Source organism: Lemur catta, chromosome 11 (assembly GCF_020740605.2).
Source record: "Lemur catta isolate mLemCat1 chromosome 11, mLemCat1.pri, whole genome shotgun sequence".
In the NCBI taxonomy this organism is placed as follows: domain Eukaryota; kingdom Metazoa; phylum Chordata; class Mammalia; order Primates; family Lemuridae; genus Lemur; species Lemur catta.
In genome coordinates, this window is record NC_059138.1 from 58008990 (window position 1) to 58026732 (window position 17743).

Below are 17743 nucleotides of genomic sequence, written 5' to 3' on the forward strand. Positions count from 1 at the left end.
GCCAGCATTTTATAGCCTTTAAAGCCATGGGGATGGCTGAGATTACCAAGAAGGTGATTCTTATTAATTATGAAATTACATCCGATTGTATGTAAAAAGAATGATAAATGGCTTCCTTCTGGTGACTTTTTCAGAATAGCAAGAACAAAAAAATTGACAGATTAAAAATATATAAAGTTTTTTTTAATGCTGGTACATTTCTAAGTTGTTGATTTGATTATAGAATCACTTCATTTTACAAGTGTCATCTCTGGCCATTCCTAAATATAAGTATGGAACAACCTCAACACATTAGATTACAATAATTCTAAATTTATACTAAGCCACAGTCACAATGATCAATACTTAATTTGGATCTAAAGCAACATATCTAGCCATATTTTAAGGGCTTTCTGTGTTTGTTCGAATCTACCACAGCCAACTTAAATCAGACATTTAGAGCAAATCTAAATGACCCCACAGAGAATTAGTATGATCTTAAAATACTATTTTCAGTTACTAGTAAGTCATCATGACCTATTTGGAAGTTCAATCACCTTCTCTTTGCTAAAGAAATCTTCATTGTCTCTTAAACCTTTATTTTTATGAAATAACTAATCTTCTGTTTATTTTTTAAGGAATCCAGCCTTCAAACAAATCAAAGGTGAACTAAAATAAACTCAGTGCTTGCTTTCAAATATCCATTTGTTGAGTTCTTGATTATATTTTATTCTTATTGAGGATGATAGTAGACTACAAGGGTATGTAGAAGCTTTAGGAAAATGTTCTCAGTAAACTGAAAATCTCCTAGAAGGGGAAGTGGGTTGCTGGGCTAGAAAAGCATTGTTCTGCTACCATGCTAGCTATGGGGTAGACAGGCCCAGTGCAGATTTTCCCTATTGGTTAAATATAAGTGTAACAATTTCTGAAAATCCTATTTAAGGCTTAATGCTAGTAATGACTTCTATAACATTAACTGGAAGAAGAAGAAATTGAAAGCATGATTTTGTGGCATGGGAAATACCTTTCTTCTCAGTAGCCCTATCCATGTCTTGGCTATCTGTGGGATATGAATCCACCATTAGTGAATCTGAGGTAGAATTCTATTATACTTACTTTTTAGTCCAAATATGGTAATGGACTATATTTTAGGTTAAATTCAATTTGGAATCATTGGCTACATATGATTAATATGCTGCCCCATGTGGAGAGAAAACAAGATAAAGAACTGTTGGGCTAACAGCTACCAAAACCTTCCTCTTCCATTTCCATCTGGGTTTGCCAGGCTGAGCATCCAAGGCCCATCCAAATCTAAGAAGCAGTCCCAGCTGTCAATATTAGCAATGAGGTCATGGCTGGGAGAGAACACTAAACAGATCTACACTGATGTTCATCTTAAGCTGATTAAACTCTCTTGTAGGTGGATTCCTAATAGCAACAACAAAAAAAGCCTTGCCTGAATTTTGTCCCTGGCAGATGCTTAAATTAAAAGCCTTACTGTTTGTGACAGCCTACGTGCACCTTTGCACTACGTGTTCCCTCTGCCTGAAAAGTTCTTGTCCCAGATATCCATATGGCTTGCCCCTCATTTCCACCAGATCTTTACTCATATGTCACCATCTTCATGATGAGAGCTTTTCTGATTACTCTTTTTAAAATTGCAAGCACCCTCTAGGCTTTTCCTGCTCCCTATCCCACTTTTTCCCCAGAGAACCTATCACCATCCAAACTATTATATACATATATATATATACTATACTTATTTTTAGTTCTTACTAACTAGAATGCAAGAGTCATGAAAACAATATTTTTTATTGGTTTTATAACAGCTGAATCTCTACAACAGTGCTTAGTATATAGTAAACAATCAATGAATATTTGTTCAATGTTGTTAAGAGTAGCAAATTTTAGCCAGTGCTTGTCTCATGAGCTAGAACTTGTACCTTTCATGAGGAAAAAAAAATATGAAACAGATATATCTCTGCTGTAAAAGCATAGCCACAGAGTAAAAAAATATCCTATGTGGCTACTGTAAACCATGTAGATATTTGGGTTGGAGCTGGCATTCAAAAAAAAAAAGCATACCTTGTATTATGGTCCTTATACAGGCAAAGTGAAAAATATCAGCCCTAATGGCTCCTGCAGGCTCATCAGAGGTTAAAAATGGAAAATGGAATCGGTAATGGAGAAAAGGTAGTTGAAATTTACAGGAAAAAAAAAAATGACTGAAATTGAGAAAATTGAGGAGGATCAGTTAAGGGGTAACATCTGCTGATTGGTAGTTAGTTGTATCTCACTGTTAAGAACAGCTGTTCTCAAGAGGCAAGTGTAAAGGAACTGAAAAATAAATGATAATTAAGTAAGAAGGACTATTATATGTAAATAATGAAAACTTTGTTTTGTTTCTAAAAAAAGTTCAGAAGAAGCAATAGTAATAGGGGATATTTTATTTTTAACTGTTAAGATCATCAAGAATAAGTATACATTTATTCCTACAAGGATAGAAAACAGTGATGATCACTGGTTTTTCAGCTTTTGTCTCCACAATAATCCAATTGTCAAGTATGATGCCAGTGGCACATCCCGTAAGCTGATACTTAGGTAGACTTTCACCATTTACCTAAAAGATTATCTTGCATAAAGCCAGCACATTCACACGTTAAAATTTGGGGACCAAAGAACTGTAAATATTCTCTTTCTATGCTGTGACATTCCATTTGTCCTAGTCCCAAACATAGTGTCACAGCACATGAAAGCAATAGTAGTCCTGAGAAGCCACAGTCCCCAGCCTTTTTGGCACCAGGGACTGGTTTCATGGAAGACAATTTTTCTACGCATGGGGGGGGGGATTGGGGGTGGGAGGGGTGTGGCAACGGAGCTCAGGCGGTGATGCGAGTGCTGGGGAGTGGCTGTAAATACAGATGAAGCTTGGCTCACTCACCTCCTGCTGTGCAGCAGCAGTACTGGTCAGGGCCCAGGGGTTGGGACCGAAGCTGTGAAGGGACTATGCTTGATTATTACAGTGTTCTTTTTTAAAAGAAGAATTTAAAGTGATTAAAGTATGTCATAGGTTAATTTCTTCCTGTGTGGCTGAATCTTACTTTTGACCACATGAGTGAGTGTGTTGAGGGACTGTTGGTAGGGTGCAATCAATTCATCAGCAGTGCTTGACTAGAGAAGTTTCTTTTAATTATTTTAAACTTTTTAGAGCATACAGTTTTCAGAGTGCCCTACTTAGCATCTTATTGAAAAGGTCCATATTAACGAATCTAATAAGCCTATATGAGGGCTTAGTAGCAACAATACTTGCATCAAACTATAGTAGCTCCTCACGTAACACTCTGAAAAGAGTAAAGTTTTTACTCTAGTTATCATTAAAATATGTTATTCTAAAAAGCAAAAAAAAAATAGTGGGTTCTTTTCACTTTTAAAATTTCTTTTGAACTAACGGAAACTTATCTCACAGATGAGATTTGTGGACTATTGTAAATACATACTCTACTGATCAGATACTCCACAGCTTTCAGCAATGAGGCACCAGAGCAGAGGCCTTACTAAGACTTTCGAACTAGTCTGTCTGGGTTAGATTCTTGCCTCCCCACATACTAGCTGAGTGATGTCAGGCAAGACAGTTAGCTTCTTTGTGCCTCAGCTGAGAATACAGTGGGGATAATAATAGTATCTACCTTGTGGATTATATGAGGACTGAATGAACACATACAATGTCCTTAGAACAGTAGCTGGACCATGGTGAATATTCACCATGTTAGCTATTATTCTGATATGTGATAAAGTGAGGAACTATCACTAGTCTCAATGGGGTGAAGTGCTGGATGCAATTTTTGTATTTTTATTGAGTTTCATTAATTTTTTTACAGAGCCCTAATATGCTTTCTGGTCTGAACACACAACAAAGCAGAGAAGGATGACTCCCCTAAGTGAAACTGAGCCCTGCATATAGTGCCTGAAATCAGAGAAAGCTTGTCAGCATGGACAGACACCAGGAGTAGACCAATCTGACATCCATCCCATTTCTTTTTTTAACCTCCTAGAAATTAATGGAAGATGTCTGATGAAGGTTCTCAAATTAGTTGTTCCTGCTTAAGGTTTAAAACTTTGGTTTACTGTGGGGATAAATTCAGGTTTTTGATAGCCATCCAAAATCTTTGTACCTCCTCAGTTTCACTGTAGAATAAAAAACAAATTTACCACAGTGGATTGTTACATCTGGTGTTTATTCCTCTGCAGAGGTAATCTGCTTCGGGAAAGGCAATGGGGGTGTCCTCCACTAATATATATAATTGGTGGGGCAATGATATAAAATTCCTTCTTGACCCCTGCTATTCAGAGTTATTGTCTTGGAACATAGAATTTGATTATCTCTTTTCATTGCGTAACTACAAATGTTAGGACAGGCTGTAAAAGTATGGGCTCTTTGTTCAATCTAGCTTCCAGGCTTTGCTTCTGATCACCTGAAGTGCTTTTGATTAATAAGGCTAGTCACGAAAACTCAAGATTACTAAAATGAGAGGGGAAGGGATTCAGTCTTCTGGTTCTAACACTAAAATATCCCACCGGATGCAAGCGTACTTGCAAAAAGTTTGCCTCAAGTGTCCTCTGTCTCAAGTTGCACTGACGGCCCAGGAGGGTGGAGCCCTTACAACCTGCTTACTGCGGCGTGTGCGTGCCTGTGGGTGTCGGGGCACGCGCAGGACACACGGGGACCCACTTTCGTAGTCCCGCTCTCACCTCCAAGACTGTCAACTCTCACGCCCCTCCCTGCGCGCACAGCCCCCTTTCCACCCCATCCTCCTCACGCCCCGCCCCCGAAGTAGGAGGTACCACTGTCGTTGGAGGATGCGCCTCTCACTTCTATTCGAGAGCCAATCACTAGAGTTCTAGTGGAGAGCGGCGGAGCCAATGGCTATGCTCGTTTTGGCAGCTGCCGGGTCTGGAGCGCCGGGAGGCGGTGCCGGGGGTGGGGTGCAATGGGGGGATTAGTTGCCATTCCGAGTGAGGAGTGGGTAGAAGCGGCGGCGGCGGCGGCGGCGTTTGCGGTGGCGCGGATCCCGCGGAGCTCCAGGCACCTCGAGGCCCTTTCCCTTCACCCCGGTCCCCAGAAGCAGGGGTCCCGGGCCTCCCTGCAGCTGCCGGGTTCTCCCGCGTGTGCAGCCCCGCGAGGGCTGAGGAGAAGGCTGCGATCGGCCCCCTGGGCTGCGTGATCCGGGCGGTTGCCCTGTCAGCGCGATGCCCGGGGCGGCGGCGGCGGCGGCGGCGGCGGCTCCGGGCTCCTAGCGGCCCCGGCTGTGACCGCCACGCCGAGCCCAGCCGGGCGGCTGGGGCCATTGGCCGTTTGTTTTCGCAGCCCTCCCCTCCCCCTCGCCGAGGCGGCGGGGGTGTGCGCTGGGAAGGGGGAGCCCAGAGACTCCTCCCCTCGCCGGTACCCCCGCCCCTCCCCCCTACACACTCGCACGCTCCACCGCGCCGGCTCCCACACGCTCGCGCGCCTCCCGCCCCGCGCCTCCGTGTCGACGGGCGTCGTCCAGGGCCCGCGGGGCGACCATGTCCACTGCCTCCTCCTCCTCCAGTTCCTCTCAGACCCCTCATCCCCCGCCGCAGAGGATGCGGCGCAGCGCCGCGGGCTCCCCGCCCGCCACCGCCGGGAGCGGGAACGGTGCGGGCGGCGGCGGCGTGGGCTGCGCCCCGGCTGCGGGAGCCGGCCGGCTGCTGCAGCCCATCCGCGCCACGGTGCCCTACCAGCTCCTGCGGGGCAGCCAGCACAGTCCCACGCGCCTGCCCGCCGCCGCCGCCGCCGCCTCGCTGGGCAGCCTCCCGGGGCCCGGCGCGGCCCGCGGCCCCAGCCCGCCCAGCCCGACGCCGCCGCCGGCCGCAGCCGCGGCTGAACAGGCGCCCCGGGCCAAGGGCCGCCCGAGACGGTCCCCCGAGAGTCACCGGAGGAGCAGCTCACCTGAGAGACGGAGCCCCGGCTCGCCCGTGTGCAGAGGTAGCGAGCCCAACCCTCCCGTCCTCCCGGGCTGCGTCTCCCCGACGGTGCCCTCCGTGGAAACTTCAGCCTCTCCGGGCTTCTCTTTGCTAGTGCATTATCGAAGGTGTGAAAGTGGCTCTGGGAATCTCGACCCCCTGCGGTCGCCGCGGGGCTTGGAGGAGCGAACTGAAAAAAGCAACTTTTATTTGACCCTCGTGCCGCCCCTCAGATTTTATCTTCCATCGCTCGCCTGCTTCGAAAGGTTTTTCAGTTTTAAGAGCTGGCTAGCTCACTCGTGTGTTTGCTGTTTGTAGCCGGGGAAGGAGAAGCTGGGCGAAACACTTAAACACGCACACAAACTCTCCAGCAGCGGATAAGGTGGTGGTTGTAATCTCTACAGCCTCTTTGTGCTTTCCTGCAAAGTTCCTAACGTGCCTGTAACTACCGGGATGATTTTTTTTTTTCTCTTTTGGAGGGCTGGTGGTGTTAGTTATGATGTAAGGATATCTGCTGGATATGTAGAGGGGACAGTTTTGAATGTGCAATTGAAGTGTATACTTTTTCCCCCTCCAAGTCTACCTATCTCTCTATATAGTCGTGCATCAGAGCACTACTGCGCTAGGCACAGTTTATGCCCAACCCGAGATTTCCATGGTAAATTTCTAAAAACCTGTTTGTGGAATGTATTCATTTTTTCCTTTCATTTTTTAAGTATACTTACCAGTTCAGCTGGGATGTTCAAGGGTCTCAAGTTTCTTTTTTGTTAGGTGTCAAAGGTAAGGGTGAACTGGTGGATGCTTTGGGCTTCCCTTAATGTTTTCTGTTTTGGTTTTGTTTTGTTTATGTCTAGGGACACAGTGCATGATGTAGTTGAGTCCTGGGGGAGAAAAGGAAGATTAGCCAACACTGGGACTTAAAGCTCATAAGGAAGGGTGGAATAGCTAATAGTATTAGATACCAGCCTAGAGCTACAGATGCTGCTACTGCTGCATTGTGGAGGGAACGATCATACTGAGTGGAAAAATCTCTGCTTGGAAGGGAACACTGTCAGGCTCTATATAATGTTTATGTGGTATGTGGAATTTTTTTTTAATGGAGTTTTCTCAATGAAGGTGTTAGAGTTGGAGAAAGTGGTTGTCTGCATTATGGTTGCAGTTTTGGTGTTTTTATTTTAATATTTCAGACCTGTAATTAGCATGTTGCCAAGGCAGTTGTTTTCTGGCCACTTGATAGTGACCCAGTGTAGGATGTAGTGCAGTGGGATGAGTACATGGGCACTAAGAAATACATCCTGTAATCTGTATGCACTGGGAGGAATTTGCTCCCCCACTCCTCCCCCAGGTCAAGCCAGCTGCTGCAGAAACTGACATCCTCCAGCAAATCCTGAATGAATGAATGAAAACAACGTGATCGCCCTAATAATGAACACAACTGAACACACATCTTTGGCTGTATTTTATAGAAAAGGCCACCATTTTCTAACAGATTAATGCCATATGCAACTCCCTTTTCTAGAGTTATATGACATGAGAGGTAACAGAACGAAAAAGAAAGCAGCAGTTCCATAAATTTTTGAGTGATTTAGCCGAGTGCATAAATGGAGTTTTGGGATTCTCTTTTAGGGACTAATGTAAGAGGCATAAAATAAACATTGCACATTGTGTACAGAGGGTGTTGTGGGCACAGTAAGAGAAGTTCTGGCAATTGCTGCAACAATATAATGGCCATCTAGTACCTCCTCTGCTTTTGTTGATAAACACTAACACCTTACAACAGATAATAGTACAACTTGTTTTTCTGCGTCATTCAAAAGCCTTAATTGCTTACGAATTACATGCTCCATCATCAAGTAGTTTTAATGAAATTTGTGATCAGGCTTAAACTCTCCTCTTTGTTGTAGTATGGCACATCCGAATTTAATGCAATTTTAATGCAATCATGATGAAAACACTTTTCCTGAGTCTGGTTGTGCAGCAGACAGATTTGCAGCATCAGAGAGCTTGTGTTGGGAATGGAAGGGCTTACTCTGCTAAAGATGTTTTTCTACTGTTTTTAACACCGGGTGGTTTTGTCAGTTTCTTACACTGAAGTGATTTTGAATGCAGACTCTTATTCTCCTAGTTCCCTGATTATATTACCCCTATGTTACTTATCCACATCCCACCTTGTTCTCCCCACCCAAATTAAAACTATACTACTGATCTGTTCTGTTTACTTAGCCATTTAAAGTCTGTACTATGGAACAGTTGATTTAATTTTTCAAATGATTTTCTTCTCAGTTTCTTTTGAATTCTGCAAGATTCTGACTTCAGTGGATTTTAGCCTCCACTGGTCAAGGCTCCTGCCGCTGCCACTGCTGCTGCAGACACTGACATCACTATACTGCATGAATGGAAAACAACAACGTGCTCCATTTCTTCTTTTGCTCTGCACCTCCTTCCTTTTCTGCACATTTCAGTGGTGTGTGTGTGTGTGTGTGTCTGTGTGTGTGTATAAGATGGTGGTGTTATACTGCATTTTAAACTATATTTTAAAGTGTTGAATTAAGTAGATGGTGGCTCAAGGGATATGTGTTTAGTATAGGGGCATATTGTTTACAAAAAGCTGCAAGTGCTATGGGCATTTGGACTAGAGGTGACATAACTGAGCATTCAGTATTTTATTTATTTTATCTGGAGTGATGGTTATGAAAGAAAATATGAAGCCTTAAAAAATATTCTCTTGGTAATTCTTTAACCAAGAAGAAATTATGAAACAACACAATTTCTAAACACATTATATCATCATCTCCCTCTTAAACATTCTTAGTATGCATATTTGTAGGGTTAAGGCTACAGTAATAGAGAATTGATATTCATATTATTTCACAAGGCTGAAGAAAAGCTGAATTCTGTAAATAGGAGTAATCAATTTTAGTATTATTATGATATTAATTTATAAATCTAACAAAAAGAGATGGTAATGTCTTTTATTTTTGTAGTATAGTTTTAGATAATTTAAACAGCTACCATAATAGAAGATGCATAAATCTCCAAACACCTTGCTCTATATGGAGGGCATGGAGTTTTATAAATTGAAACTTTTGTTTATGCTCATAGATCATCCTCTTTTTGTTTGTATTTTTTTCTTTCTTTTGTATTTTTAAAACTTCAAGGTTTGTTATTTATATTCATTTCTGTACTTCTGCCATTAGCAAAATGTCACCCTCCCCCTTGCTTGATTCTGAAGGGTCTTGAAGTGGTGAATGACAAGCTGCTGAATGCATCCTCAGGCTCCCTGTGATGTGTTTGTAATAGATGTAAAATCATAAAGTATTATGCAAATAGTTATTTTTTTGTAATGGTAATATATAAAGTCTACCTTTGAGATAAAGAGAACAACTCAAATGAGAATATAGCAGGATGTTAGTGTTGAAATTAATGATCTTTAAGCCAAAATCATTAGTTAACAACCAAAAGAAAATACAATAAAGTTGCTTCTTTCTGAAACCTCATAAAGCAAAACCCCCGGATTTAAACACAGAACAAATACTCAAGATTTTACTGTGCAAGATAGTAAGTAGCGAATGCAAATCCCCTTGTAGTTTTGTTTTCATAAAGATTGGGTATTAGGATGAATTACGAGTTTTAAAAGATGTAAAAAGAGTTGCATTTAGAGTACTCTGGATGGAGAATATTGCTTGTTTTTAAGTGTACCACATCCAGTAAGGAAAACATGGAAGAGCTTGTAGTTTATATTGCCCCTGGTATGAAAAATAGCATGTGTTGGTTCCTGATTTAACAGATCCGATTTATTGAGGCCTAATACTCTAACAGATTGCTAACTCTAGAGTGCAATTTGATTAGACTTTTTCATGAGCATCTTGAGAGCCTCATTGTTTTATACATAAAGAAGTTATGATTCTATTTTAAAAGATAATACAAAGCCAGCCAGCATATAATGTTGAATGACTGCTTGCAATATATGTGTGTCTATGTGTTTTAATTGATTCATTTGCTTTCAGTTTTTTATTTTTTCATTAAATTTCTCTTTTTAAGTCATTTTTATGTGTGCTCAGTTTGGGTAATGCAACAAATTTTAATAACTTTTTTCTCTTACTTTTTAGAGATACTCAGACATTCCCTTCCTATAAAGTTTATTCTCAGGCTGATATTCTTGAAAATTAAGATCCTCTCCATTTTAAGATCAATTTTCTTAGAGTGCTTATAGGAACTTCTTTCAAAGCTTTTCTATACTGGAGTGAAAAACATTGAAGTTTTAGATTTTTCTAAAGTGACAGGTTTCAATTACTGATTTTGGGGAAAGGTTCTCGGCCTCTGAGAACTGCACTAAATACCAACGATGTTTATTATTTATGGACCTAATTTTTCCCCATCAAATTATCTTATGGTGCTGAAAATTTCTAGATCAGTGAGTGAATAACAAAATAGATAAATGAATTTATAGTTATTTAATCATTCTACTGTCTTATGTTCAGAGATTATATTCCTCTCAGATAACTATTACTCTAAGCATATTGAATATTAAATACCTAAGATGAATAAAACACCTTAGTTATTTTTAATTGTATGTAAAGTTTTATGTGCATATATCGAACTGAAAATCATTTTATTAATTACAGTACTTTTTACAGAAGGACATTTTATTCACTGCAGTGTACGATTTTTGCAAGGACTTAATGCAAATTAGGGTTTGTACATTGGGGAAATGTTGAAGGATAATAACATCCTTGTGGTTTTTATTTTATTTGTGAAAATGCGGACTATATGTGAATAAGAAAACGAAGGAGTAACTGGACTCCATGGCTGTGAATAAAATAGAAATAAATGACAATATTCAACAAATGGCTACTACTAGGAGAGGGTTTTCCTTAAGTCTGAAATTTAAAACATTTCTAAAAATCTGTTTTATAAAAACCTTCACATGTAGCTAATAATCTGCCAAGGAGTATATACTGATGACTTTGTTATTCTTAATTTTAGTTTGGTTTTTTTCTACGGAGCCTAAAATTGCCAGATACCACCAGGATAGGCTTTTCTACAGCTCCTGTCCTGGGTCTGTGCCTGGCGCTGTTGTGTTTTGTCTTCAAAATAAAATTTTATTCTCTTAAGTATCTAAGAAACCAAATCACTGACACTCTGTCTGTGCTATATGCTGTTTAATTATTTTAACAAGAGGTTGAGCTTATCTAACCTATGGTCTCTAACTGGCTTGTCAAAAGTAAACGGAGGAAAGAGAATACAAGTATTCATCTATTAATATGGAAAGCCTGGGGAACTGATGAAAGAACCAGAAGCTACCTATCTTTCCCTGTACCCCTCATCTGAGCCCCTGGAAGTGACCATGACTTAATTTATCTTCCAGCTATTCTAGAAGAATATTTGTGCTTATTCTGTAAAACAAATTTTAATGGGTTAGCAGTAATTCTGAAAAATCTAAGGACTTATGTTATGAGCAAATTTTGGAAATTTCATTGTAATATGAAGAAATATAGCAGATACCTTTAAGCATTGTTGTTTACTCCTAGTGAATGTTAATTGAGGCAAATACCAGAGGGCAAGTTCAGTAATACCTCAGTGGCTTCCCCTCTATTATGCTATATCTCTAGTTGTTGTAGGTAGGAAGGAAGGAAGAAAACATATTTGAGTGCTAACTATATGTATACTTTCATTCAGCAAGGAAGTGGATTTAGAATGGTGATCTTCTGATTCCAGATCCAATGTTCATTCCACAAGACTATCCTGTTGCTCTTAACTCAAAAAGACTGTAATGTTGATGATCAGCTGTGATTTCTGAGCTAAAAGAATGACAAAGGAATTGGTTTTCTTTTGTTTCCATGGCACTATTATGCTGTGCTGGGACATGCTCTGACATTTTCAGAAAATCTAAAAATGTAAGACCTAGTTTGGTGAATGTAAACTAAAATAGAATTATGGATGCATTGGCCATTTTTCTCCATTTCTTTCTTGCATAAAGTGTCTGTGGGGGTTGGGAGGTGGGAAATCCTTGTTCCTGAGGGCTCAGGGATATGAATTTGTTTGTATCTGGCCTTCCTTTTATGTAACCAAAATCTATACTGTCCTTGAATCACATTATAATGAGCAGAAGTGTTCTCCCCTCTTCTCCCTTCATAGATGTTAAAATAAATTAGTTATATATGTTGCTAAACTGATTAATGCTTCAAGATTCACTAAGCAGAGACTGGTCTCAAGGATTGGTTCAGCAACTGGCACTAGGTTGATTTAGCCCTGTTGACCAAGAGGCTGTAATTTGTGCATTTGAAGTCTGTGTGTATGTAACCTGATCAAGTGCCACCATGGTACACTTTAAGGATGGCTCACCAAAAATAAGGATGAATTAAACAAATGTAGCCCATGGTTGTATGAAAAGTTGTATGTCCAAATTATCTGCCAAGTTATTAGGATTATTAAGAAATCCACCAACCATCTAGATGTGTTTCATAACAAAAAGGCATAAACTGCTAAAATTTGCTGCCTAGTATTACTGAAGATGAAATACCTATCAACTACTGACAGTAATAGTCCGTTATTTATCCAGTATGGCCATAAGAGAGAACTTTTGTGAATAGTCCATATAGCTAATATTAACTTCTACATTAACTTTCTGATGAAGCATGTTCTAAAATTACTAGATACTTATTTTCTAAGCAGAAACTAGTGAATAAGACATAAATGAACTCTTCGTGACTTAATTAGCTCCATTAATAAGTATCATATACTTAGCAAAATGGTTACTATAGATGAGATTGAAGGAATATTGACTGACTAGAGTTATGCTATAAATGTGTCTATAAATTTGCTTTTGGGATTATTTGCTGATTTTCTGACGAAGATAGAATGAAGCATGGGTGGTTAGATTATTCTTTGATAGTATAACCTGGCTCTTTTCTCTAGAATTAATTATAAAATGAAAGACAAAAGTAATTTATTTTCCAAATGGTTCCATAAAAGTATCTTAGAGACAAAAAGGTATACTGGGAAATATTAGATTTGGAGTCAACAGACTTGGGTTCTATTATCAGTTTTAACATTTGACTTATAACAAGTTACTAACTCCTTGCATCTTATTTTTTCTATCTTTAAAATGAAGGGGGTAAGATTTTTAAGATTTTGGTTGGGTAGGGAAAAGATTTCTGCTATTGAAAGGAAAAAAGTTTATTAGACTAGAACTAGATGATTCTTAATGACAGTAGTTGTCATATTTTGAGCTTTTATGTGAACTACTAATCTTGACCAGAACCCTGTATAAGGTTCTTTTAGTATTATCTTTCACAGATGAGGAAATGAGGGCCTGAGAAGTTAAGTAATTTGCCCAAGGTAATGCAGCATGCACAAGGACCCTTGTGATGCTCTGAGTCTTGACTTCAAGATAGTTGAAAGTTGCTTCTGGAACCCAGTTAGTGTATCGGGCAGGAAAACATGCACAGTGGGTTGGTTACCCACTGCCTATACAGTAAAGTCACAGAAAGGCTAAAAATAGCTTTGGGGGGTTGGATGGAGTTAGAGCCAAATTGGACTAGACTCTAAGGTCCATAGAACTTAAAATAGCTGTGTAAGTATCCCTAGTGATTCAGACCCCAGGTATGTGTTAAGAATGTCATAGCACTTTGAAACCTTATTGTGCCATAATTGGGCCTTCCTCTTGGTCCTTAAATAACCTACCACTTTGTTAAGACAGAATTCAGCGTTGCATTTTTAAAACTCCCTTTCCCATGAAATTTCAAAATCTGGGTAGAATAAAGTCTTTTTTGTTTTTCATATTTGTCAATGTAAGCTTTAAAAAATCTGCCCATTTATAATAAAGTATCATAAGGCTTCATTCAGCCCCAACATTATGATTCTTTACTTTTATCCTTTGATATTTTAGCAGCATTTTACATAGTATTTTTCATGGCAAAGCAAGGCATGCTACCTTAAAAAATGACTTAACTCAGCTCCTTCACTTCTAGGTTTGTTGATATGATGTAGAAAAGAAATTTCAGTCTACATTTTAATAATTTTTTCTAGGGCGTTTTTTATTGGAGTGTCATTTGTGCTTACTGTAAACCCTCCATAATAGTCAATATGGAAATGATTCCTTTTATGTATAAGTAACATTAAAAATTGTTAGGAGATTGAAAGTCTTCTATAGAGTCTGTGTGATGGATAAAGTTTCTCATGGCAGGGTAATTATATTTACTTTTCTAGTTAAATATATTACTTTGCAAGTTGAATTAGTGAATTAATATTGGTATCTTAGAAGATAATAAAGCTAGTTGGGCTTAGTTGCTCAGGGCTACATCAGGTCTAGCCATACAGAAACATTGCTATTCCTCCATATAAACTTGTGAAGTGATCCTTCCATGAAGGTACAAAAAGATCATAGAAAAATACAGATTTGTTTATAAGCTAACTGTCTGTAAACAAAATATGTCTATGATATCTTTGAAAGTTCTGTGACAGGCCATGCATGGTGGGTCACTCCTGTAATTCTAGCACTTTGGGAGGCTGAGGCAGGAGAATCACTTGAAGTCAGGCGTTTGAGACCAGCCTGGGCCATAGCGAGACCCTATCACTACCTACCAAAAAGAAAAACTTATCTGGGCATGGTGGTACGCACTTGTAGTCTCAGCTACTCAGGAGGCTGAGATGGGAGGATCGCTTGGGCCCAGGAGTTTGAGGTGGTTGTGAGCTATGATGACACCACTGCACTCTAGTCCTGGCAACAGAGCGAGACCCTGTCTCAAAAAAAAGTTGTGTGACAGTGTCACTTTCTTTTTTCTAAAGTATTTTGGGGGTTACTCTGATGTATCACCCCTAAAAGAATCAACTGTCCTTTTCCTGCTTTAAGTCAGATCATTTAAGTGTGTAGCACTTACTAAACGGGATGGCAAACATTGCTAAATGTAGTTTCATTAGTATTACAAAATTGGAGATTTAGAGTGTGTTCAGAAATTAGCTTTTTGAAAACAGCTACAATATTCTGCAATATTGTGATCAGATAGCTTTGAAAAAGTATTTTAAAGTAATATAATATTTTATATACCAGAGTGACCCATTATTAAAAAACACCTAGTTCAGTGGATCGCATTTACTCACTTTTTGTCTTTTGGGTCACATGGCCATATGTTAATGTATACATAAAGATTAGTTTAGCTTTAATGTTATTTCAGTGATCATTTCATTCAAAAAATGTTTGAGTCACCTATTATACTACTTGTTGACAGTACAGTGGTAAACTAATGGGTTTTTCATCCTCTTTCACACAGCAGATGTTTATTGAATCCCTACTATGTGTGAGGAACTATGTTTTGACCCCTACAAAGTAATTATACTAGGTGCAATTGGTAGGTTCACATTGTTATTTCTGAACAGGGATAATTCATTTAAAATATGTCAAGCATTTGACCCACTATTCTCACTGAGCTTTGGATTTCATATGTGAATTATTATGGTCTTATGCTTAGCTAAGTTAGCTTGAACTTTTTGGTACTCTCTTTTGAAGTTGCAATTCTGTTTGTGTGTATTTTCTTTCATTAGATGAAACTTAGAATAGCTTCATTTTATGGTTTCTATAATATGCCTATATTACTGCTTATATGTGTTTTAATATTCTAGTATAGTTTGGCCTAGGATGATGACACTGACCCTTTCTCTCTCTGCACACATACACACACATCCTTGCAGAAGTCTGAACTGTATTGTTGGATGTGGCTTCTTGTGTAGTAATGTAGTAATATGTAGTAATAATGTGTAGTAATGCTGGACAGTGATGCCTTGTGAGGCTATTGAGATGAGTAGGACTTCGCTTTGACTAGGCATCTGCTACTGCTGAACTAGAATGGAAAGTGATAAGCTTTTCATGCATTATATTACCATTTACTTGATATCTTGGTTGAATGCACAATGATCTATTTTTCTTCCTTATACTCAGAATTTACCCATTTTTTATTTTTGTCCACTTTATTTTTTACTTTAAAGAAATATTAGCATTATAGCCTTTCATATTACTATTCAGTTATGTTAGTTAATCTTTAGTGAAATAGGTTGTCCTATTTTACTTTGTACTAAGCATGTGGTCAAAAAAAAATAACATCTTTATGCAGATATTTCTATTTAATGAAATAATTGTTACACTTCGTGGTAAAACAAATGATTTTAGATGAATCATATCTTGTGAGTTGATTTTTTTTAATGTTGCATTATGGAACACTGAAGAAAAGCTTATAGCTCCTGAATATAACGATATAATACACCATCTAAAATTGCATATAGGAATTTTAGGAAACAGAAAGGTGTAAGAAAAGTAACAAAATTAATTATCATTAGTATTTGTCGTGTTCATTTTAAAATATTATTCCATTCTTGAATTAATTACCTGAAAATGTAAAAGAAAGTAAATATATGGTACAGTAACTGAATCTTTGGATTATTTGACCCATTGTATTATTCCATAATGTAGTGATTCTAGAGGCTTTAATAGTTTAGTTACAATTTTTCATCTATCTTGTCTTAATGTTTCTGGAACTCTGTATTCAAGGTAATTTTGGTGGATGTGTGTGCTTCACCAAATAGTACCTGTGTCATTTTTAGCATTTCAACATTTACCATGGTTTCTTTTAGAAGGCTCTGCAGTAAATATTTGTTAAATCTTTACATAGGATTTACATAGAGTTTTCATATCACCGAATGATGATTGTTAGAGCACGCAGTCCTAGAAATATCTGACAAAAATTAAAATTAATAGGTTATATTTGTGTTGCTCATTTTCTATAATGACTAATGGTTTAGGTAACTGATGGCTTTTTTCTTCATTTCGGGCCTATCATTCAGTATTGGGGATGGGAAAACATTGATTTAGACCTTCACATAAAATAGAAGGAGCTGGCAGAGGTAGGTTGGACAAAGATGGGTGATACCAGGCTAGTCCACATTTTGAAAGGTGGTAGATGGGTTTCTACAGAGTGAGTTTCTAAGTTATATTTAAGTTCTATTTAAGTGAATTTTGATCTAGTGAGGCTCCATGGAATCAGCTTCTATTTTACTTAGAGAAACTTAGAACCATCTTTCCTAAAATTTGATGGGCTTTTTCAATTAAAAATTTAAATGTCTTTATAGTCCCTCCTAAAAACCATGATTATACTGAGCTCCAAGTAAGGAGAATGTGAATTACATATTAATTTGTGCTTCATTATAATGTAAAAATTTTAAACGTAAAGCAGACTTTGAGGTAGTTATTTGCATTACAGAAAGTCTAACTTACCTGCAAGTAAAATGATAAAATGATTAAAATTACCAAAATGTTATTTACCACAAACTTTTTAGGAAGTCAGTTACACAAGGTTGAGGTTCATCTGAGGTTGTAAAAGCATATTACTGAATAGTGTAATTTCTTATTGCTGAATAAAATGTTCTGCTGACATTTAGCAAAATTAATATCCTAAGAAGCTATTCTAAATGAACATAAATAGATCTTTTCTATTCCCTATCTAGTCTGTTTTAAAATTCTAAGAAATTTGCTATTCAAATAACCTCTGAAAGGGAAAGAACTCATATGCACTAATGATTTTATTTCGCACATTTCTCTATGAAAAGATATGCTTATATTAGATAAATATCCCAAAGCTTTTTCTGGAATATTTTGTTCTTATTAAAAAAACAAGTATTACTTCAGTTATAATTTCATAGCAGACTGTTCCTAACCAGCTTCATGGAGGAATTATTCTTCTTCCTTCAAGAAAAACTTTCACAGAACCTTCTTTGCTTATCAATACTGGGA

The 17743-nt window shown here is 38.5% G+C and overlaps 1 protein-coding gene across 2 annotated transcripts in view; it reads left to right on the plus strand.

The window, feature by feature from the left end:
* Window positions 1-4978: 4978 nt before the first annotated feature.
* GLCCI1 (glucocorticoid induced 1) overlaps window positions 4979-17743 on the plus strand; it is an 81696-nt gene continuing 68931 nt past the window's right edge. Inside the window, exon 1 of one of the 2 annotated variants that reach the window (XM_045564866.1) lies at window positions 4979-5983. In XM_045564866.1, coding sequence (XP_045420822.1) covers window positions 5542-5983 — 442 coding nt within the window. In that variant the 5' untranslated portion in view covers window positions 4979-5541. The remainder of the gene's footprint in view (window positions 5984-17743) is intronic. The other variant, XM_045564867.1, reaches the window with a different exon arrangement.